Source organism: Phycodurus eques, chromosome 7, assembly GCF_024500275.1.
Source record: "Phycodurus eques isolate BA_2022a chromosome 7, UOR_Pequ_1.1, whole genome shotgun sequence".
Lineage (NCBI taxonomy): Eukaryota > Metazoa > Chordata > Actinopteri > Syngnathiformes > Syngnathidae > Phycodurus > Phycodurus eques.
In genome coordinates, this window is record NC_084531.1 from 31,596,208 (window position 1) to 31,619,541 (window position 23,334).

The 23,334-nt window shown below is 46.5% G+C and overlaps 2 protein-coding genes across 3 annotated transcripts in view; both read left to right on the top strand.

The window, feature by feature from the left end:
• Positions 1-16,187, top strand: part of rnpepl1 (arginyl aminopeptidase like 1) — a 20,990-nt gene extending 4,803 nt beyond the window's left edge. The window contains exons 3-14 of one of the 2 annotated variants that reach the window (XM_061681477.1): positions 330-481; positions 552-668; positions 1,503-1,738; positions 1,841-1,954; positions 7,847-7,959; positions 8,038-8,131; positions 8,206-8,439; positions 9,983-10,125; positions 10,518-11,141; positions 11,257-12,026; positions 12,125-12,194; positions 14,708-16,187. In XM_061681477.1, coding sequence (XP_061537461.1) covers positions 330-481; positions 552-668; positions 1,503-1,738; positions 1,841-1,954; positions 7,847-7,959; positions 8,038-8,131; positions 8,206-8,439; positions 9,983-10,125; positions 10,518-10,748 — 1,434 coding nt within the window. In that variant the 3' untranslated portion in view covers positions 10,749-11,141; positions 11,257-12,026; positions 12,125-12,194; positions 14,708-16,187. Of the gene's footprint in view, positions 1-329; positions 482-551; positions 669-1,502; positions 1,739-1,840; positions 1,955-7,846; positions 7,960-8,037; positions 8,132-8,205; positions 8,440-9,982; positions 10,126-10,517; positions 11,142-11,256; positions 12,195-14,707 lie in introns of both variants that reach the window. The other variant, XM_061681476.1, reaches the window with a different exon arrangement.
• LOC133404942 (segment polarity protein dishevelled homolog DVL-3-like) lies at positions 14,204-22,372 on the top strand. The gene is made up of 7 exons (XM_061681478.1): positions 14,204-14,859; positions 20,620-20,696; positions 20,762-20,829; positions 20,918-20,998; positions 21,077-21,205; positions 21,272-21,436; positions 21,614-22,372. Exons 1-7 carry the CDS (start codon positions 14,572-14,574, stop codon positions 21,823-21,825), a joined length of 1,020 nt encoding a protein of 339 aa, XP_061537462.1. The 5' UTR covers positions 14,204-14,571; the 3' UTR covers positions 21,826-22,372.
• Positions 22,373-23,334: the final 962 nt, after the last annotated feature.

Sequence of the window (23,334 nt, forward strand, 5' to 3'; positions counted from 1 at the left end):
GAAAGTAGTCTTATACTACTCATTTTGTCATTGACACACATGGCCGAGCGAAAGTTCTCTGACTCGTGTGATCTCGCAAAGGCTCGTAACAGTTTGGGGCCACCCTGCTCCATAGAGATTCGTGAGTCGGCAATGATGAATGATTGCGAACGCAGGGACTGCGACTCGTTGACGACTCCCGACTCATGCAAAGGGATTTTTAATGGACTTTTTAGGCATTTATCGAGGTCCACTATATAAAGATCCCTATCGTCAATGAAGTTTTGGTGCCCAGGCACTACGTTTATGTCTTATATCACGCAAATGACTCTTGCGTGTGTGCCTGCCAGGTTCCGGACGACGTGACGGTTCTGATGAGCGCGTCCCGTAGTTGGTACTCCAAAGCGGAGCGTGTGTTCCACTTTTCCATGGACGCGCCGGTGCCTGCCTACCTGGTGGCGCTGGTGGCGGGAAACCTCCAGCACGTGGACGTCGGACCCAGGTGCCCGCCCTCTTGTCGCCCTTTCTCTGCCCTTCGTCGCCCGCTCACGTCGTTCTTCTCGTCTCGTCAGGAGCCGCGTGTGGGCCGAGCCGTGTCTGCTGTCGTGCGCCGCCAAGAAGCTAGGCGGCAGCGTGGAGCGATGGCTGACCGTAGCGGAGGGACTCTTTGGACCGTACCTGTGGGGGAGGTCAGTGGCGTGGGATTGGTCGCCGCAGGGACATGATTGGTCATGTGAGGAGTCATGAGAGCAGTCGTGTGATTGGTCAACAGTCATGTGATTAGTCAGGAGAGAGGTCCGGATAGCTTCGTCGGCAGAGTGCGCAACTAATGGTGATCTTCCCCTCCCTGTTGGGTATGGATTCAACAAATCCTTTGAATCGATTCACCTCCTAGCCAGCGGGGGGCGCTTTTGCCTTCAACTTTCCAAAATAACATTTGGGCTATGCCAATCTGGTATATGCACAATTTAGCTCCACATTCGGGAAAACGGCTCGAAGCATTTTCCTCCCGATGAGTGCATGAATGTTCCATTATATCAGTTGTAAAGAGGAAAATGTTGAAAAGTCAAATGTTCTTTTATGTGTTCAGAAGTGGAACTGTGAGTCAAACCTTTTCAAACTTTCAAGCTCAAAGGTTGCACCACAATGTGGCGCTTGGATATCAAGTTTGGGGAAAAATAGGTCATGTTTGAGACTACGGTAGAATGGCACATGACCAGAGAGCCAATCACAAGCGTCTGCTTTAGTAGGAGGAAGTGAGAGGAAGAAAATGGGAGCTTTTGCAGCTTTTTTTCCAAATGTAACTAAAATTGTAATCATGGAACTTTCCATAAGAAACTAATTTAATGACACATTTTCTCCCAGTAACGGCTTATAATTGCATACATTTTGTAATGAAATGATGTAATGTCGCCACATGTAATGAGTTACTCGCCAACACTGGTCAAAGAGCGTGTCACGCGATTGACAATGTGAGCGGTGCGAGCCGTCGCTGACACGCTTGCGGACTCTGCGTCCGTCAGGTGCGACCTGGTCTTCCTGCCGCCGGCGTTCCCCATTGTGGCCATGGAGAACCCGTGCCTGACGTTCATCATCGCGTCCATCCTGGAGAGCAGCGACTTCCTTCTGATCGACGTGGTCCACGAGATCGCGCACGCCTGGTTCGGCAACGCCGTCACCAACGCCACCTGGGAGGAAATGTGGCTGAGCGAAGGCCTCGCCACGTACGCGCAGCGTAGGATCACCACTGAGGCCTATGGTACCCGACACGCCGGCGCTCAGAGACCGACGGATGTCGGATGAGATATTGGGAAATGTCGAACGACGACGTTTGTAATTCCCATCCGTACACGTTCCTCAGGTGCTGCGTTCACGTGTCTGGAAAGTGCCGTACGATTGGACGCTCTGCACAGACAGCTGCGACTGCTCGGCGACAGCAACCCAGTCAGTCGTCTACAAGTCAAACTGGAGCCCGGTACAAAACACATACAATACAAAGTTGACCTCAAAATTCTGGAAAATCCTTCTACTTATGTATAATGCTTTTTTACAATGCATGATTTTGCTTCTACCCATATTTATTATTATTCTGAAGTTAAGCACTTTATTTGAACACATAATACTTTCTTTTTTATTTTCTTTTGAAATTCCCAGCCCTACTTTTATTTAGTAAATTAGAAAACACAAAGTTGTGTTCATATGTTTAATTACCCAGGCAGAATTTGTAAGATGGGTACAATTCTTCAAAGAAAACATGAAGGACCAGGCGAAACACATTTAATTTTGTTTTAATGGGATTCAAATTAAATGGTCAAGCATGTCAGAAAAACATTGTCATTAAACAAAACATACCATGAAGAAATTAATGATGGTTGTTGTTCAGTCATATATTTACAAATATATATTTATATTTCACAAATTATGCCAGGGTATGTAAATCTATGCACAACTGTACATATGTAGTCATACGTACATATTGGAATGAAAGTGTAGGCTACACATTCTTCATCACCACTAGGTGGCGGTGGCATATTAGAATGAAAGTGTACTCCTTTCTCATAACCTCTAGGTGGAGGTGACATTTTGGAATGAAAGTGTACAGCTTTTTCTCAACCTCTAGATGGCGACATACATTTATAAAATGTGAAGGTTTTTTCTATTTTCCCTCTATACCTATGTATGATGCGCACTATTGTCTTTTGACAATTTCTTTGGAGAAAAAAATGCGCATTATACACAAGAAATTACAGTCCACACAGTGCTGTGAAAAAGTATTAGTATTTTTGCATAGTTTCCCCACTTTAATGTTTAAGATCATCAAACAAATGTAAATATCAGACAATGTGAACTTAAAAGGCTCTTTTTAAATGGTGATTTCATTTATTAAGGAAAAAAACTATTCAGTTACCTGGCCCTGTGTGAAAAAGTAATTACCCCCCTTGTTAAATCTTGATTTAATATTTCCTAATCACAATTTGGGGTTAATTTTCACTGATCACACCCAAGCCTGATTACCTCCAGACCTATTAAATCAAGAAATCGCTCAAACAGAATCTGTCCCGACAAAGGCACGTCGGATAAAAGATCTAAAAGAGCTGCAACAAAATAACACGATACAAAGAAATTCAAGAACAGTCAAGAAATAAAGTAACTCACATCTATCCACCTGGAACGGGTTACAAAAAACATTTCCAAAGTTTTAGGATTCCAGCGAACCATAGGGAGAGCCATTATCCTCACATGGAGAAAACATGGAACAGTGGTGAACCTGCCCAGGAGTGGCCAGCCTACAAGATTACACCAAGAGAGCAGCAATGACTCCTCAAGGAGGACAAAAAGGAACTCAGGACAACTTGTAAAGAACTGCAGGCCTCCCTTGACCCACTTAAGGTCAGAGTTCATGACACAATAACCAGTTCTTAGGTTTTGGGGGCCATTACGTTTTCACACAGGGCCAGGTAACTTTGAATAGTTTCCCCCCCCCCCCTTCATAAATGAAATCACTATTTAGAAACAGCATTTTAAGTTAATTTGGGTGATATTTGCATTTACATTTGGTTGATGACCTTCAAGTGGGGAAACTATGCAAAAATACAAGAATTTGAGAAGGGGGTCAATACATTTTGACGGCACTGTGCGTGCGTTTGTGTGTGTGTGCGTACATACATATACAAAAAAAATTTTTTAGTGTAGGTAGATCGTTTTGAGTCGGTCATTTGAAAGTAGCTCTCAAAGCAAAAAAGTGTGGCCACCACTGCTTTATATATAATGTATGAGTACTGAAATTAATGGACTGTTCTACCATATTCTACAAACCTCCATTCCAACGAAGTTGGGATGTTAAAAAAAAATAATAATAAAATGATTTGCAAATCCTTTTCAACATATATTCAAGTGAATATACAACCAGGACAAGATATTTAACGCTCAAACGGATGAATGTCGTTTTTTTGCAAATACTCTCATTTTGAATTTGATGCCTGCAACAGGTAAAAAAGCTGAGAGGGGCAACAAAAGGGAAAGTTGAGAAAAATCTCAAGGCCAAAAACCAATACTGAACGCCCGTGACACCTTCGATCCTCAGGCGTTAAAAAAAAAGAGACTGAGTGACAAAAAATTGGAAGTGTGCTGTGGTCATCGCGGTCCACATTTTCCACAGCGGACGTGGTGTCCTCCGGGCCAAAGAGGAAAAGGACCAACTGGATTGTTATCAGCGCAAAGTTGAATAGAAACGAGCATGTGATGGTACGGGGTGGGTTTTAGTGCCCTTGGCATGGGTAACTTTCACATCTGTGATGGCACCATGCATGCAGAAAGGTCCATAAAGGTTTAAGAGCAACATATGCTGCCATCCATGCAACGGCCAAGTCACATTCTGCACGCGTTAGGACAGCGTGGTTCGCTTGTATAAGAGTGTGAGTACTAGACTGGCCTGCCAGCAGTCCAGACCTGTCTTCCATTGAAAATGTGTGCAGGTGTATGATGAAGCGCAAAATACCAAAATGGAGACCCCACCCGGACTATTGAGCAACTCAAGTCGTACATCAAGCAAGAATGGGAAAGAATTCCACCTCTTTAACGATAAGCTTCAACAATTTGGATCCTCACTTCCCAAACGCTTCTCGAGTGTTGTTAATAGGAAAGGTGATGTCACATGGTGGTAAACACTCCCCCTGGTTCAGCTTTCACGAGTTGCAGGCAACAAATTCAAAATGAAGGGGAGTAGTTATAAAAAACAAAAGTTCATCGGTTTGAACATTAAATATCTTGTCTTTATACAGTGTTCAATTGAATATACAGTCCTCTCCAAAAGTATTGGAATGGCAAGGTCAATTCCTTTGTTTTTGTTGTATGGCGAAGACATTTGGCTTTCAGATCAAAAGATGAATATGAGACAGAAGTTCAGAATTCCAGCTTTTATTTCATGGTATTTAAAACAACTCAGGACAGAGCACCTTTTGTTTGAAGCCACCCACTTTTCAAGTGAGCAAAAGTATTGGAACATGTGACTGATGGGTTTTCTAGTTGCTCAGGTGTTGCCTTTTAGATGGTGCTTGTTTTTGGCCCTGGGTTTCACCTGTGAAAACTGCATTTGCTGTTAAGCAAACATGAAGACCAGAGAGCTCTCTGTGGGAGAAAAGCAAACTGTTTTGAAGCTGAGAGAAGAGCGAAAATCGATCAGAGCGATTGCACAAACATTGGGCGTTGCCAGTACTACAATTTGGAATGTCATGAAAAAGAAAGAAACTACCGGTGTATTGAGCAACAAACCTCGAACAGGTCAGCCAAGGCTATCAACAGCAGTTGATGACAGAAACATTGTGAGAGCTGTGAAGAAACGCCCAAAGACAACAGTCAGTGACATCCCTGCCAACCTCCACTGGGCAGGGGTGAAGGTATCACAATCCACTGTTGGAAGAAGACTTCGAGAAAAGAAACATACAGGCATACATGCAAACCACTCGTCAGCAAAAAGAATTGGAAGGCCAGACTGGATTCACAGAGAGTAGTACAGAGATCAGCCACAAAAGTTTTTCTGGACTGATGTGACCAAGGTTAACCTCACCAACGTGATGGAAAGGCCAATGTATGGAGAAAGAACGGATCTGCTCATCTGTGAAGCATGGGTGGAGGTCATGTCATGGCTTGGGCTTGCATGGCTGCTTCTGGAACGGGTTCACTAGTCTTTATTGAAGCTGTAACTCATGATGGTAGTAGCAGAATGAATTCTTAAGTCTACAAAACCATTTTGGCTGGCAATTTACAGAATAATGCATCCAAACTAATCGGGAAAAGCATAATCATGCAACAAGATGACCCAAAACACACTGCCAACACAACAAAGGACTTCATCAGGGGGGGAAAAAGTGGAAGGTCTGAGACTGGCCAAGTCAATCACCGGACCTTAACCCAACAGAGCATGCATTTTACCTCCTGAATAGGAAACTGAAGGGCGAAACCTCGAAACAAACAAGAACTGAAAGAAGCTGCAGTAAAGGACTGGAAAAACATTTCAAATGAAGAATGCAACAGTCGGGTGAACTCAATGGGTCACAGGCTTGATGCAGTTAGTGCAAGTAAGGGTAATGTCACCAAATATTAAATGTTATTCACTTTAAGTTCATTTAATGTCTGTTCCAATACTTTTGCTGACTTGAAAAAATGGGTGGCTTCAAACAAAACGCTTCTCTGTCCTTTTTTGTTTCACACATCTAGATGTAAATACATGAAATGAACTTTTGTCTCATATCCATCTTTTGATCTGAAACCCAAATGTCTTCAGTATACAACAAAAACAAAGGAATTGACCTCGCCATTCCAGTACTTTTGAAGGAGGTTGAAACTAGGGGTTTAACGATTTGTTTTAGCAACAATTCGATTTGTATCACGATATTGGTTCATTTAGAATGATACGATCCAATACAATTCGGTAGCTGGAAATCAATTCTGTAACTTTTTAGCCCAAATTTCATCCAGTGTGACAGTGAAATAAATACTTTCATACTGGACACTGCAGGTGAAAGTTCTTAGATTCTTGTTGTTTCTTGTAAGGGAAGCGAGTAAAAAGTAATTGTCATTAAATATAAAGATTTTCCTAATGTACTTTCATTTGTCTTCAAAGTGCACTGCGATTTGCCGCAATTCACACACACACGTATCGTTAATGATAATTTTTCGCTAGCCTACTGCTCATCTGCCGTCCACCAGATAGATGGAGATCTTAAACAACTTAAAAAAAGTGCTTTAACAACAACACAGAGACACATACTGTGGTGTATCATCCAACCACTAGTGGCACTACAGAAAGGAGTGGGTGTTGAAAAGGAAGCGACGAAGAAAGTAACCTTGACAGTGCTAACATTCGTGTGCTAACTGAAAAATCAGAATCAGAATCATCTTTATTTGCCAAGTATGTCCCAAAAACACACAAGGAATTTGTCTCCGGTCGTCGGAGCTGCTCGAGTACGACAACAGACGGTCAATTGACAGAGAACACTTTGAGACATAAAGACATTGAGAAAAACAGTCACTGAGCAATAAAGGGTTGCTAGTTATCTGGTAATGGCGGGACATTTTTTATTTTAATTTTTTTATTATTTTTTTTGACAGTTGTGCAAAAAGATGCACTTAGAGCAGTTCGAAAGACTAATATTGGAATAGTCCGGTGCAATGCCCATCGTGCAAAGGGCGCCGAGACTTCAAGCGAGTAGTTCGATAATCTGGTACAATGTCGATTGTGCAAATGTTGCAGATACTCCTCAATCAGTGTGCAAAGGGAGCAGATGCTACTCTGGCATGAGTGGCCAGTTGGTCAACAACAGATATGCAAATAGTGCAGCGCGGTGAGACGACTACAGTGAGTGCACGAGTCATATACAATTGGCCCCACAGAAATCAAGCCTTTTTCTTCTAAATTCAACACATCTGTATCAAGTCTGCCGTGCTTAAATCCTGTGCGTTATTTCCCAATCTCCATAGAATCGCTTGATTACCTTTTAAAACGATTTGGATCAATATATTTACGTCTCAAAGGCTAACTTGCCGAGCACACATCGATTCAGTTGAATCGTAGGAATAGAAATCGATATAATGAATGAATCGTTGTGCCACTAGTTGAAACGGATTTGCAAGATCATTGTATTTTGTTTTTTGTTTGTTTTACACAACATCCCAACTTCATTGGAGTTGGGGTTTGTAATGTACGTACTAACACATAGACAGACGGTACACACACGCATGTGGCCACAAACACACAGGTTCACACACACACACGGCCACAAACACACGCTAATACTCGCAACACCCTAACCATCACACACACAGACATGCGCGCACTGTTGACATTTGCGTGTTTCTGTTGGGGCAGGCGTGAACCCGAGCACGTTGATGAATCTTTTCACGTACGAGAAAGGTTTCTGCTTCGTGTCGTACTTGTCGTCGCTGTGCGGGGACGTCAGACGCTTTGACGGATTCCTGCGGGTCGGTACGCACGCGCGCACACACACACACACACACGGTCGCTCGCTGACTCAAAGCGTTGCATGGCGTTGACGACAGGACTACATCAGCCAATTCAAGTTCCAGAGCGTGGTGACTCAGGACTTCCTGGACTTGTTCCTGGCGACCTTTCCCAAGGCGGCGCAGGAGGAAGGTGCGTTCGCGGGCGTCTGCAATTCCGGGATTTCCGTTCTCCCTCTGCCGACTAACCCTTGGCCTCCCTGTCAGGTGTGGATTTCCAGCGCTGGCTGACTGGCTGCGGGGCGCCGCCGTGCGAACCGGATCTGTCGGCCGGCGGCACGCTGACAGGGCCAGTCCGGGACCTGATCCGCGTGTGGACCCGCGGGTGCGCCCCTGAGCCGCAGGAGGAGGCGGCCGCCACGGCGGACCTGGCGGGTTGGAGCACCTTCCAGGTGGTTCTTTTTCTGGACTGCATGCTGGACCACACCCCCCTGACGCACGGTACGCTAGGCGCTCATCATCATCGTTGTGCGAACTTTATTGAAATCGACAAAGATCAGTCGGGCGAGTTTATGTTTTCAGTGTCGACAGGACGAAAACACAAACAACAATGCGGCCGACGCCATTAACAACAGCAAAGCGCACACGCACACACAGACACAGATGTCCACGCACGTCCAAGCACGCATACACGTTCACATCCGAAACGTGACAAGTGGGCCCCACCTTGGTGGAATTTTCTCACAAAGATGGAATCAGTGATTGAAAATCCTCCAAAAGAAGGAGGAAAAACAATTGATGACAGAAGTCCGTGAGCTGTTCTGCTGCTCTTCTCACTCATAATCTTCCATTTGCGCTTTTTAAAGCCTGCTGTACACATAAGGACTTCTCAGATCTTAGAAGATTTTTTTAAATCTTTGACAGACTCCACGCATAAAGATAAAAAATCTGGCGTTTAATACTATTGCTCGTAATGTGTGCGCGGTGTGCTCTCGTAATATCAACACAGAACACCACACACACAATTTTTGTTCAAGCGCTGATCTCAAATTCTCACGTGAGCTCACAAAACCGAAGAAGACGGAACACTTCCGACTTTGTGCGGATGTTTCCTGAAGGTTGCCGGAGCCTTGTGAAATGGGGATGCAACAACATGCTTGTTTTCATTTACGATGGTTTCCTTTTGTCGAGTCAGGACGCTTCTTGATTGGCTACATTCCATCCGCGTCACCGTTCTCGGCGTCATGACTCGGAGAGAAGTTGGCTCTCCACACATACATGTAGACTTTTGGTCGTTAATATTGAACACGTTCATTTTTTTTACATTTTCGGCACCGACCTGTTTCAGACTCTAAAATCAGGACGAATCCACCCTTAACACACCTCAGACCAAAGGGCGATCTTATAGGATCATCTTCGACTTGAGATTGTCCGGCGTTTGACACGCTCAGTCGGGTAGCGGCAAAATTGGCACAAAACGGACCGATTGTCTTGATGTGTGTAACGAACGAAGCGACGCCGTTTGAAACGTCGTTCGGAGAACCCCTCCCTCGGAATTTCGGCCCGTACCGGCTTATATTTTCAACTGAAACTTGTCAGCCATTCGGAGAAGGGCTTCCACGAGTAGCAGCCGAAACCAAAGGGTCCAGGAGATATGTTGAGAAATGATCAAGTTCGACTGTTTTACGTCCATTTGATGGCATTTTTGGACCAGATTTTGATGTCACAAAAAAAAGGCAAATTCAATTTCATCCAATTTCCAACATTTTTGCTGCCTTGTACTCAAGTTGAAGTGCAAATTCTACTCTGGATTTTTGGCAAATCTTGTCATGTTGACAATTCTCGTGATTCGGGAGTTGGATTACTTCCAGGCTGAGAAGGAAATGCTCCAAATGTCCAATTGTTAGTTTTTAGTCGACTGTGGGTTTTGCTTTGGATTTTGAGACTCTTTCGAGAGTTTGGCGCAGCAACGGTGACGTCGTGATGGGCGGAGTGGTAAATGTTACGTGCTAACGGTGTGCGTGTGTTTGTGTGCGTGTGCTAGAGGTGATGTCTCGTCTGCGCGCGTGTTACGCGTCGCTGTTGGACGGGCTGAACGCGGAGGTACAAGTGCGCTGGCTGCAGATGGTCGTCAGGAGCCTCTTCTACCCCGACGTGCCCCGACTCAACGACTTCCTACGAAAACACGTACGCAACGGCATGCACACGCACTTTTGCAGTCTGTGTGTGTGTGTGTGTGTCTACGCATGTGTATATCTGTATATATATATATGCGTGTTTGTTTGTATGACTTGCTTTAGCGTATTGCTGACTTGATGTGTGTGTGTGTGTATGTATATATGCTCTTGTGTGTGTGTGTGTGTACATGGTTTGTGGGTGGGTTTGTACACACATGCGCGCATGTGTTCGCGCACGTTTGTTTGTGTGTGTGTGCATGTGTGTTTCTCAGTATTTGTATGTGCGGGTGTCTCCATGTGTGTGTGTGAGTGTATGTATGTATGTATGTCTGTCTGTCTGTATGCATTTGTGTTGTAATGCTGAATTGTTGTTTTTGTTTTTGGCGTGCGTGCGTGTTGTAGACGTCACGCATGTACACGGTGCCCCTGTACGAGGACCTGGCGACGGGCGCCATGCACGGCGTGGCCGTGGAGGCGTTCCAGCAGACTCGGCAACGTCTGCACCCCAACCTCCGACGAACGCTGCAGCAAATCCTCTCGCAGGGGCAACAGGACGCGCACGCGCGCCTCACGCCGCTGCGGCCCCCCGACGCCGACGGCGTCTCCTTGCGAGACGTCAACGTGTCGGCATGAGGAAGACCGAGACTTCCCGCTCGCAGACCAAAATCAACAAACGAGATCGTGAAGACGACAAACAAAAACAACACTTTGTTTTCTCTCTGTTCCCTTTTTCTTGTTTCTTTTCCATCTTGTTGTTCTTACATTTTCTGTAGCGCTTATGCTCATTTGGGCGCCTTATCCCAGCAGACCGCCCGATTCTTTGTCAGTTTGAATGCCCTGGTTCAGCTTTTTGTGTGAGTGTGTATATGAGCGCGCGCAAACGAGCGTTTGTGCCTTGTCAACGGCGTGCGTTGTGGTTGTCAGGCTGCGCGGAGGTGAAGCGCGCGTCGTGGGTCGGCTCGGGTTTGTGCGAGCGTCGCAAGCGGGTCGGGAAGAAGTGCCAGCGCCACCGCCAGCTGCGCTTCGGTGAGTCCGCCCGCCTGCGGACCGCTCATCTTTTTCTTCCTTGTTTTCTGGCTTTTCTTCTGAATTAGCGCCACCTGCTGTTGTATTGATGACTCTTCTCTCTTTATCTTTTCAGCATCAATACATGGACTCGAACACGACCGGTACACTGTGCGGGTGTGCTTGGGGCAGACAGCGATGCATTCACTGTAGCTGGGACTAGTCTGTCCCGGTGAACTTTGACTCCAAGCGCAGGTGCTGCCGCAATCCCATAATAGTCCTAACGGTCGGCTTCCGTGAAGTGTAGCCTCAATTGAGCCTTCATTCTGCTCACGCTTGATTGCTGCAAAGAAATGGCAAATTCCCAGGTGTCTTTGAACGCATCTTCACGAGTAGCAAAGGGAAAGTTTATTATGTGCAAATAAAAATTCTAAACAAAACTGGAATCGCCTTTCTGTGTCTTTGCCTAAACTAAACGCACGATGACATCTAGTCATCGTCGGCTCCGACGCGGCGCCACCCGCCCACCCCGAGGCGTCCGAGCGAGCCGCCGCATCTTCCGCTCCAGTAAAGCTCTTTACGTTGCACTCGGCCGCTGCGCTCTCCCGTTGGCCGTGGTGAGTCACGTGACCGGGCCGCCATTGTTCCGTGCATAAAAGTCTACACGCACGCAATATTGTGTGTGAAAAAGAATCCAGCGGTGATGAACGCTCGTGTTTGATCAATTTGATTGCGATTATTTTCATTGTTGTTGGACATTCTGCTGACTCATCACTTTTGACGGCAAGTTTCTTGACATTTGTCCGCCGCTTTCGTCCACTTGAAACGTTCTCTTGTTGGTGTGAGATGAGCAGAGAAGGGCTGGTCGCCACGGCAACATCATCAGCATCCAAAAAGATGGAGAGGGTAATGTACTTTTGGGGTTTGGAAAGTACTTCAAGTATCGATTGTCGTCATGGTGAACGTGATGATTAACGTGCGTTGTTTTTGTGTGTGTGTGTCAGCGAGAGTCAGTCAGCGGCGTGAGCGACTCCTCGACATCGAGCGACGTGATGACCGTCACTTTGAACTTGGGTGAGTGAGCACAACGCCGACGTGCTTCACGCTGTACACGGCGTACTACATATTGGGACCTCATAACCAGTACACGAGCCTAACATTACTACATCACTACTACGGTGACCACGACACCGGCACCACGTCCGCACTCGAGTCACACGAGTACGTAACCAGTATAGAACCAACAGAGTGATACATTGGATATAAAAAGTGTACACACCCCTGTTCAAATGCCACGCTTTTGTGATACACATTCCACATCACCACTGCCATATAACTGATACATAACCTCTTTTTTTACTACTGCAATACTATTCCAAGACGTTTACATACAACCCCAATTCCAATGAAGTTGGGACATTGTGTTAAACATAAAAACAGAATACGATGATTTGCAAATCATGTTCAACCTATATTTAATTGAATACACTACAAAGACAAGATATTATAGAGATATAGAAGATATTATATTATTATTATATATGTTCAAACTGATAAACTTGATTGTTTTTAGCAAATAATCATTAACTTGGAATTTTATGGCTGCAACACGTTGGAACAGGTGGCAAAAAAGTCTGAGAAAGTTGAGGAATGCTCATCAAACACCTGTTTGGAACAGCCCACAGGTGAACAGGGGGGTGCGCCATGATTGGCTAGAAAAGGAGCTTCCCTGAATTGCTCAGTCATTCACAAGCAAAGATGGGGCAAGGTTCACCTCTTTGTCAACAAGTGCGTGATAAAATATTCCAACAGTTTAAGGACAATGTTCCTCAACGTACAATTGCAAGGAATTTAGGGATTTCATCATCTACGGTCCATAATATCAAAAGGTTGAGAGAATCTGGAGAAATTGCCGCATGTAAGCGGAAAACCAACATTGAATGCCCGTGACCTTCGATCCCTCAGGCGGCACTGCATCAAAAACCGACATCAATGCGTAAAGGATATCACCACACGGGCTCAGGAACACTTCAGAAAACCATCCATTCCTCCATTATCTGAGCCGCTTATCCTCACAAGGGTCGCGGGAGCGCTGGGGCCTATCCCAGCTATCTTCAGGCAGGAGGCGGTATACACCCAGAACTGGTTGCCAGCCCATCGCAGGGCACGTATAAACAAACAACCATTCGCAGTCACATTCACACCTACGGGAAATTTAGAGTCTTCAATCCTTCAGAAAACCAATGTCAGTAAATATAGTTCGGCGCTACATCCGTAAGTGCAACTTGAAACCCTACTATGCAAAGCAAAAGCCATTTATCAACAACACCCAGAAACGCCCGCGGCTTCTCTGGGCCCGAGCTCATCTCAGATGGACCGATGCAAAGTGGAAAAGTCTTCTGTGGTCCGACAAGTCCACATATCAAGTTGTTTTTGGAAATTGTGGACGTCGTGTCCTCCGGGCCAAAGAGGAAAAGAACCATCCGGACTGTTATGGACACAAAGTTCAAAAGCCAGCATCTGTGATGGTATGGGGCTGTGTTAGTGCCAATGGCGTGGGGAACTTACACATCTGTGAAGGCACCATTAATGCTGAAAGGTACATTCAGGTTTTGGAGGAACATATGCTGCCATCCAAGCGACGTCTTTTTCATGGACGCCCCTGCTTACTTCAGCAAGACAATGCCAAACCACATTCTGCACGTGTTACAACAGCGCGGCTTCGTCGTAAAAGAGTGCAGGTACTAGACTGGCCTGCCTGCAGTCCAGACCTGTCTCCCATTGAAAATGGAGACCCCGGACTGTTGAACAGCTGAAGCTGTACATCGAGCGAGAATGGGAAAGAATTCCAGCTACAAAGCTTCAACAATGAGTGTCCTCAGTTCCCAAACGTTTATTGAATGTTGTTCAAAGAAAAGGTGATGTAACACAGTGGTAAACATGAGCCTGTCCCAGCTTTTTTGGAACGTGTTGCAGCCATAAAATTCTAAGTTCATGATTATTTGCTAAAAACAAGAAGGTTTTATCAGTTTGAACATGAACTATCTTGTCTTTGTAGTGTATGCAATTAAATAGAGGTCGAACATGATTTGCAAATCATTGTATTAGGTTTTTATTTATGTTTAACACAACGTCCAAACTTCATTGGAATTGGGGTTATATATACTACTACATGAATACAACCTCAGAAGTACATCCATGCAACCTCAATGCTACTCATGGCTGCTAGTACTGAAAAGTACAACATCAATACTACATACCGGTACATACTAATTAGTTACGACCACATACACCCTAACTAATGCATCACCACTACATTCCTACTTCATCAGTACAACATCACTACGACCACCCTACCATATTTATACCTCATCCATACTACATGACTACCACAAAACTATTACAAAGCCGCTACACTACTACTACAATACAAGTTGAGGCTTCTACATGAATGAAAGCCCAATACTACATAATACTGCTCTATAACTACGACATGAATACTACTCATGGTCACGACATCAGTGCGGTCGTGGCTGCTTTTCCCCACAAAAATGCGTGTGCGCCTGCGTTCTTGTGGGTGTGCGCAGAGAAGTGTAACTTCCTGGGTGTCAGCGTGCTTGGGGAAAGTCCGGATGACGTCGGCGCCGTGTACGTCGGCGGCGTGTACGTCGGATCCGTCGCGGAGGACGGCGCAGCGGCGGCCGACGGACGCGTGAGCGCGGGGGACGTCTTGATACGGGTGAGTACGACCGACTGCATTTGTACTACATACAGACAGACCCTTTCCAAAAAATTGTAATATCATGGAAAAGTCTCATTTATTTCCATAACTCCATTCAAAAAGTGAAACTTTCATAGATTATAGATTCAGGGCCCACAATTTAAACAATTTCAAGTATTTGTTTATTTTTACATAATTTGGGTTTCCAGCTCATAAAATCCACAAAATCAGGAATTCAAAAAATTTGAAAATACTGTGAAGAAATCACGATTTACTTCTCAGTTTTTGTAGGGAAAAAAAAAAGAAGAAAGAAATTAGGGTCACATTAAATCAATGAAAATATGGTACTTTCAAAACGATATCTTCATCTTCAGTACTTGGTTGGGAATCCCTTTGCATGAATCACTGTCTGGATGCGCCGTGGCATTCCCTGGTGCTGGTGCTGAGGCTGAGGCTGAGGCTTGCCGTCAGTTCTTCTTTGTTTTTGGGTCTGGCGCCCCTCGTTTTCCTCTTGATAATACCCCATCCGTTCTCAATGGGGTTTAGATCCGGCGAGTTGGCCGGCCAGTCGAGCACTGGTGGCATGGGCATCGAAGCAGGTTTTGGTGCTTCTGGCGGTATGGGCGGGGGCCAGGTCCCGCTGGAAGATGAAATCTGCATCTCCATACAGATCCCCAGCAGAAGGAATCATCAAGTCTTCTAAAACATTCTGCTAGACTGCAGCTAGAATACTAGGGGAGACCTGCTAACCATCAAGGAGGCTACTCCGGACTTTCTGTCACCAACTTTCGAAAATCCGCTCAGTTTTTTCCCCGAGTTACTCACCGGAGCGGCGTCCGCGGTTTTCGGCGCATGGATGCGGAAGCGGCGCCACAGAGGAAAACGAGCCGGCATTCAGGTGAAACTCCGCAAGAGAGGACACAGATTGGCGTTCCGTTCGATCCACCTCGCGAATGTACGCTCCCTACCCAACAAAATGGACGAGCTTAATCTTCTGTTAAAGACCAGTAAAGACTTCGGACGTTCCGCGGCCATGTGCTTCACGGAGACCTGGCTTTGCGACGCCGTACCCGATGGCGCCGTCACGCTTCCCGGCTTCAACATTCATCGAGCGGACCGCGACATGGAATCATCGGGAAAAACGAAGGGCGGCGGGATATGCCTCCATATAAACGAAAAATGGTGTACGGACGTCACGGTGCTCAGCACACACTGCAGCCCGCATTTGGAGTCGCTGTTTCTGAACTGTAAACCATTTTACTCGCCACGTGAGTTTGCATCGTTTATACTGCCTGGAGTCTATATCACACCGCAAGCTAACACGAGCGCCGCATTGCTAACGCTCGCCGAACAAGTCAACGAAATTGAAAAAAAAACACCCTGACTCACCCCTCATTATTCTCGGGGACTTTAACAAAGCTAAACTCAACCACGAACTCCCTAAATACAAGCAGCACATCGACTGTCCTACCAGGGAAAATAATACTTTAGACCACTGCTACACTACGGTAAAAAACGCATACCGTGCTATACCTCGTGCAGCCCTGGGCTCGTCTGATCACTGCTTAATTCACTTAATACCGACGTACAAGCAAGTACTTAAATGTGCGAAGCCTACAGTGAAAACAGTCAAAAAGTGGACCAATGAAGCAAAGATGGACCTTCAAAGCTGTTTAGACTGCACAGACTGGAGTGTCTTTGAAAATTCAGCTGGCAGCCTGGATGAATATACGGACACTGTCACATCCTATATCGGTTTCTGTGAAGAGGTTTGTGTACCAACAAAATCATTTCGGACATTCAACAACAACAAGCCGTGGTTCACTGCTAAACTTAAGCAGCTTCGCTAAGCTAAGGAAGATGCATATCAGAGCGGGGACAGGGCCCTGTAAAATCGAGCTAGAAATCAGCTGACTAAAGAAATTAACATTGCAAAGAGGATCTATGCGGCAAAGTTGGAAAAACAGTTTAGGGCGAACGACTCAAAATCAGTCTGGCGTGCATTCCAATCGCTGACTAATTACAAGCGACGATCCCCCCAAGCTGAGAACAATAGCACACTAGCCAACGACTTGAATACCTTCTATTGCAGATTTGAAAAGGACAGTTTCACACCACACACCCACTCGGCCGCACCATCCAACCATCCATGAACAGGATGTGAGACGCATCTTCAAACAACAGAAGATTAACAAAGCGGCAGGCCCGGACCATGTGTCCCCATCCTGCCTCAAAGTCTGCGCGGACCAGCTCGCTCCAGTCTTCACTCAGATCTTTAACAGATCTTTGGAAATGTGCGAAGTTCCATCCTGCTTCAAACGCTCCACCATCATTCCAGTCCCCAAGAAACCTGCAATCTCTAGTCTGAATGACTACAGGCCTGTCGCTTTGACATCTGTGGTCATGAAGTCCTTTGAACGTCTCGTGCTGGACCACCTCAAGAGTGTCACAGGTCCCCTGCTGGACCCCCTGCAGTTTGCCTACCAAGCGAACAGGTCTGCGGATGATGCAGTCAACATGGGACTGCACTTCATCCTAGAACACCTCGACAGTGCAGGGACCTACGCGAGGACTTCAGCTCAGCGTGGACTTCAGTTCAGCGTTCAACACCATCATCCCTGAACTCCTTTCAACCAAGCTTCTCCAGCTCAGCGTCTCACCTGCCATCTGCCAGTGGATTTACAGCTTTCTGACGGGCAGGACACAGCAGGTCAGGCTGGGGGAGGCCACCTCATCCACACGCAGCATCAGCACCGGGGCGCCCCAAGGTTGTGTCCTCTCTCCGCTGCTCTTCTCTCTCTACACGAACGACTGCACCTCAGCGAACCCGACTGTCAAGCTCCTGAAGTTTGCAGATGACACCACTGTCATCGGCCTCATCAAGGACGGTGACGAGTCTGCATATCGACAGGAAGCGGAGCGGCTGGAGCTGTGGTGCGGGCGACACAACCTGGAGCTGAACACGCCCAAGACGGTAGAGATGATCGTGGACTTCAGGAGGCATCCTTCGCCACAGCTGCCCCTCACGTTGTCCAGCTGCCTTGTGTCAACCGTCGAGACCTTCGAGTTCCTGGGAATTACAATCTCTCAGGACCTGAAGTGGGCGAACAACATCAACTCCGTCCTCAAAAAGGCCCAGCAGAGGATGTACTTCCTGCGGCTTCTGAGAAAGCACGGCCTGCCACCGGAGCCGCTGAGACAGTTCTACACAGCGGTCATCGAATCGGTCCTGTGTTCTTCCATCACAGTCTGGTTTGGTGCCGCTACAAAAAAGGACAAACTCCGACTGCAACGGACAATCAAAACTGCTGAAAGGATTGTCGGTACCCCCCTACCCACCATTGAGGACTTGCACGCTGCCAGAACTAAGACAAGGGCGTGCAAAATCCTCTCGGACCGTCTGCACCAGCTCTTCCAGCTCCTTCCCTCAGGTAGGCGCTACCGATCAACGCAAACTAGAACTAGTAGACATTCCGACAGCTTCTTCCCTCTTGCGATCAACTTCTTAAACACCTAACCTATAATTCCATTACAACAAGCTGGCAATTTTTTGACTTGAGTTCGTTGTCACATTTCTGTGGGGCCAATTATGTATTACTCGTGCACTCACTGTAGTTGTCTCGCCATGCTGCACTATTTGCATATACTGGCCACTCATGCCAGAGTAGCATCTGCTCCATTTGCACACTGATTGAGGAGTATCTGTAACATTTGCACAACCGACATTGTCCCAGATGATCGCACTACTCGTCACTTTAAACCGCATCCACTCCTTGAAGTCTCAGTGCCCTTTGCACAATGGTCATTGCACCGGACTATTGCAATATTAGTCGTTCGAACTGCTCTAAGTGCTAGAGGACTCTGCATCATTTTGCACAATTGTTTTTTGTCAATGTCTTTATGTCCCCAAAGTGTTCTGTAAATTGACTGTTTGTTGTACTAGAGCGGCTGATGAAGAAATCAGCCCGAGTCTCAGACACTAATCATCTCCTAAACTCAAAGCACCTGCCCGGGTTTCCCCAGGTGTCATTAAATTGCTTCAGTCGGGTTCCAATTGGGGAAGACTGCAGACTTGACAAGTGGCCAGAAGACCATCATTGATAGCCTCCATAGGATGGGTAAGCCACAAACGTTCATAGCTAAGGAGGCTGCTGTTCACAGAGGGCTGTGTCCAAGCATATCAATGGAAGGACAAAATGTGGCAGGAGAAGATGCACCGGCAAAAGAGATGACCGTGGGCTTCGGCGGATTATCAAACAGAAGATTAAGAATCTAGCGGAGATCCAGAAAGAGTGCAATGAGGCGGGAGTCACGGCTTCAAAAACCGCCACATTCGGACGCATCCGGGAGATGGGCCACAACCGTCGGGTTCCTCGGGTCCAGCCGCTTCTGAGTCGGAGCCGACGTAGAAAACGTCTCCACTGGGCCGAGGAGAAGACGAACCGGACGGTCGGCCGGCGGTCCTCTTTTCCGATCGAAGTAAAGTGCGCCTTTCATTCGGGAATCGAGGTCCGAGGGTTTGGAGGAAGACGGGTGAAGAACAGAACCCGAGCTGCTTGAGCTCCAGTGTGAAATATCCGCAGTCCGTCATGATTTGGGGTGCAATGTCCAGTGCAGGTGTTTGTAAACTCTGCTTTCTTAAATCCAAGGTCAGCGCAACAGTCAAGCAGAATGTTTTAGAGGACTTGATGATTCCTTCTGCTGAGGATCTGTTTTTTTCCTCTTTCTCTTTTTTGATTGTGCGCCTCGTGCTTGAGGTTGGCCGCACGTATCATGACGACGTGTCCCTGATGACGCCTGCAACACGGCTGCCCATAATTGCGTGTCCTCCTCCACTTACTTAAAGACAATTCTTGCCTGTGGGCCGTGACCTGTTTTTTGGCGTCGAGTTTGATGTCAAACCATTTCTTTTGATTTCCGAGACTACTCTTTTCTCTGTTCGAATTAGCAGCAACGCTTAAATTCTCCCACTGTCCCACCTCATTTTTTTCCTTTTGTTGGTAACGCGGTTGTTCCAAACAGTATTTTTGGGGTTTCTTTCCACTTGTCAGACAAGTTCCTCAATCAGTCTCGGTCTCGCCAAGATATTCTTTTTCATACATTATATGGTTAATTGGAGGCGTTTGTCTATGCAAATTAGGCTAAGGCTAGGCAAGTGTGGCAGTATGGAACAGGTGGGATGTATCAACACTCATTACGTACTAGTGTGTGTGCGACAGGTGGCCGCATGTTTGATAAGCACACATTTGTGTGTACTTACTCACAAAATTATAAATGAAACTATCCATCCATCCATTTTCTGTACCGCTTATCCTCCTGACTGGTCGCGGGTGTGCTGGCGCCTATCCCAGCTAACTTCGGGCGAGTACACCCTGAACTGGTCGCCAGCCAATCGCAGGGCACATACAAACAAACAAGCATTCGCACTCACATTCACACCTACGGGCAATTTAGAGTCTTCAATCAACCTATCATGCATGTTTTGGGGATGTGGGAGGAAAGCGGAGTACCCGGAGAAAAGCCACGCAGGCACGGGGAGAACATGCAAACTCCACACAGGCCAGGCTGGATTTGAACCCCGGTCCTCAGAACTGTGAGGCAGATGCGCTAACCAGTCGTTCACCGTGCCAAATTCAACTAAATTAACACATTTTCAGTCCTACGAACAAACTTCAAACCTGTTCCGCACAATCTTGGATAAATGAGGGCCTGGTTCGTCGAGTGTCACCTCATCAATGACATCACGTCTGTGTGACATGACGACGACGATGATGTCAGGTGAACGAGGTGAGCCTGGAGAAGGTGAGCGGCTCGATGGCCGTGCAGGTCCTCAGAGATGCTGTCAAGAAGCCAGGGTGAGTGCTCGCCACAATTATCCTCTTATTAGCTTAGGGTCTGTCACACCTTCTTGTGCGCGTAGCCCGCTGACCCTGACGCTGTTGAAGTTTTGGGACCCGAAGCCCACTGGCGTTTTCATGTTGCCGAGAGGTCAGTGAACCCAAACACACAAAAGAACAAATATGATGATGACGACGATATCGTAATAACCGTGATTGACATGCGGTCCGTCCAACAGGTGAGCCGGTGCGTCCCATCGACCCCGCCTCCTGGGTTTGGCACACGGCCGCCATGACGGGGAAGCTCCCCCCACCTTACGGTACCGCGTGACCCTCGTTTGTCCAAATACGTCCAGTTGACAGACACGCCAATCGATGCGCGTTCGTGGTGCGTTCAGGCGAAGATGAGCATCTGAGCGTGGACAGCGACATGGCGACGGTCGTCAAGGCGATGATGAAGTCTGATTCGGGCGTGGCAGTGCGGGACCGGATGTGGATCAAGATCGTCATCCCCGACGCTTTCACAGGTACGTCGCACGCCCGCCGCCACGCCTGACCGCTAACCACCGACGTCCGGTGCTTTTCTGGCTCAGGTAGCGACGCCGTCCGCTGGCTCCGTCGGAACCTGGTGGGCGTGGCCAAGCGCGCAGACGCTCTCCGTTACGCTGCCGAGCTGCTCGAGCGTCGATTCATCCGACACGCTGTCAACGCACAAACGCACAAACGATTCGCACAGCAGCGATATTACGTCGTGGGAGGTGAGTCACTGATTCGAATGAGTTCAAGAATCCCCAGTCACTGGTTACTTGAGTATGAATCACTGAATATCTGGCTCACGAGTCGCATTGCGGGCCACATGAGTCAGTGAGTCACATGTACCTTCTCCTATCACCACCCAGGGGGCGCCACTCACACCGCTGTTCTCTTTCTCACAGACCTCACCAAGATGGCTCCAACGGACCATCGTGATGGGCGAGGGCGAGGAGCCGACCTCTGTACGACATCTTCAGGGGACTGTCTTGACCACGGGGACCAGTCTGATCAGAAGGACCATCTTGACCGCACACTGACTAGTTTGACCACAATGGACCAGTCTGACCATTGGGACCGGTTTGACCATAGAGACCATTCTGACCACAGGAACTAGTTTTACCAAAAAGGACCGTGCTGACCACAAGAGACTATTCTGACTACAGGGACCAGTTTTACCGCAGGGGACCATTCTGACCACAGGGACCAGGTCAACCGCAAGGGACTATTCTGACCACAAAGGACAACTTTGAGCACAAGGACATTTGGGACTAATCTGACCTTAAATTGCTATCATGTTCCATAATAATGTCCTTTTGTCTCTGCACAAGCAAATTTTCCCCATGGCTCCATGTTTTTCTGTTGTCATGTAGTTTTCTGTTTCCTGTTTGTCCACACGTGTTAAATACATGAATACACACTGTGTTTATATATGGAGCAGATTGTGTGTGTGTGTGTGTGTGTGGCTCAACTCAAAAAGTTGTCATTACACTTTAAGCCATGAAACAACAACTGTATTTACTTGAGTTCATTTTCACCAAATACGGCGTGGTCTCGATGACACGTGAACACTGAAGGATGGACGGACGGATACACGGGCCAGGTTTTAATGTGACTCATGGGCACCTCGCACGTGCGAGTCGTGTGTCTGTCTCGTTCACTCTTTGATACGATTTCACTTGCGCTACTTTCCACTCTTTCATGAGTGGAAAGTAGCGCAAGTGCATCTTCAGAATCAGAATCATCTGTATTTGCCAAGTATGTCCAAAAAAAACACAAGGAATTTGTATCCGGTAGTTGGAGCCGCTCGAGTACGACAACAGACGGTCAATTGACAGGGAACACTGAGACATAAAGACTGACAAAAAACAGTCACTGAGCAATAAAGGTTTGCTACTTATCTGGTAATGCCGGTATTCTTTTTTTTTTTTTTTTTTTTTTATTATTATTATTTTTTGAAATCTTTCAGCATGTCTTCCTGGCAAAGGCTTTTTTTATTTCAATAATAGTACATAACGGTATAGCTATATCAAAGGTCTTAGATGCTAAAACATCCTATCATTATCCATTGCGAACAATGTACAGTATATGAAAAAAACGACATATGCAAGAGATAAAACAGTAACATGAAACGGATAGGGAAAGAAGTCATTATTAAATTTGTCTAAAATTGTTTTCACAATATTTTCTTGATTTAGAGTGTGGCTGTTTTTATGGCCTTTTTATTTGTCTCGATCACCTTGAGAGAGTTATTCCGAATTGTTGGTGCATAGTAAAACTATATATATTTGGCTTACATGAGATTGCTCTCGATTTGTGAATATGGAATTTGCCAAGTGGAAAAAGGCTTGAGAGCATTCTCTAAAGATGTCTTGTAAGAGCAAGAAGATGACTTCTCGAATAGCAAACTCGTGTTAGAAGTATTAAACGGTCCCGGTTAATTTTCAGTCCAGAATAATTGGGCAATGGGACATTGATCAAATAAGTGATTTATGGAGTCTTTTTCAATTTGACGTCGAGAGCATTTTCTCGATGAATTTGCATAGAAACGAGTTGCAAAAGGTCGAATTTAGGAAGGCTTTTATTGTATAATTTTCCTCTGGGGAAGGTGGTGTTTGTCCATCAG

Bases quoted from the DNA above. Each gene is read 5' to 3' on its own strand.
- LOC133404942 (XM_061681478.1), top strand. From the start codon at position 14,572: ATGAAAGCCCAATACTACATAATACTGCTCTATAACTACGACATGAAT. The intron at 20,830-20,917 runs GTCAGTGAACCC...TCCGTCCAACAG, and splicing joins CGTTTTCATGTTGCCGAGAG to GTGAGCCGGTGCGTCCCATC. The intron at 20,999-21,076 runs GTACCGCGTGAC...TGGTGCGTTCAG, and splicing joins GAAGCTCCCCCCACCTTACG to GCGAAGATGAGCATCTGAGC.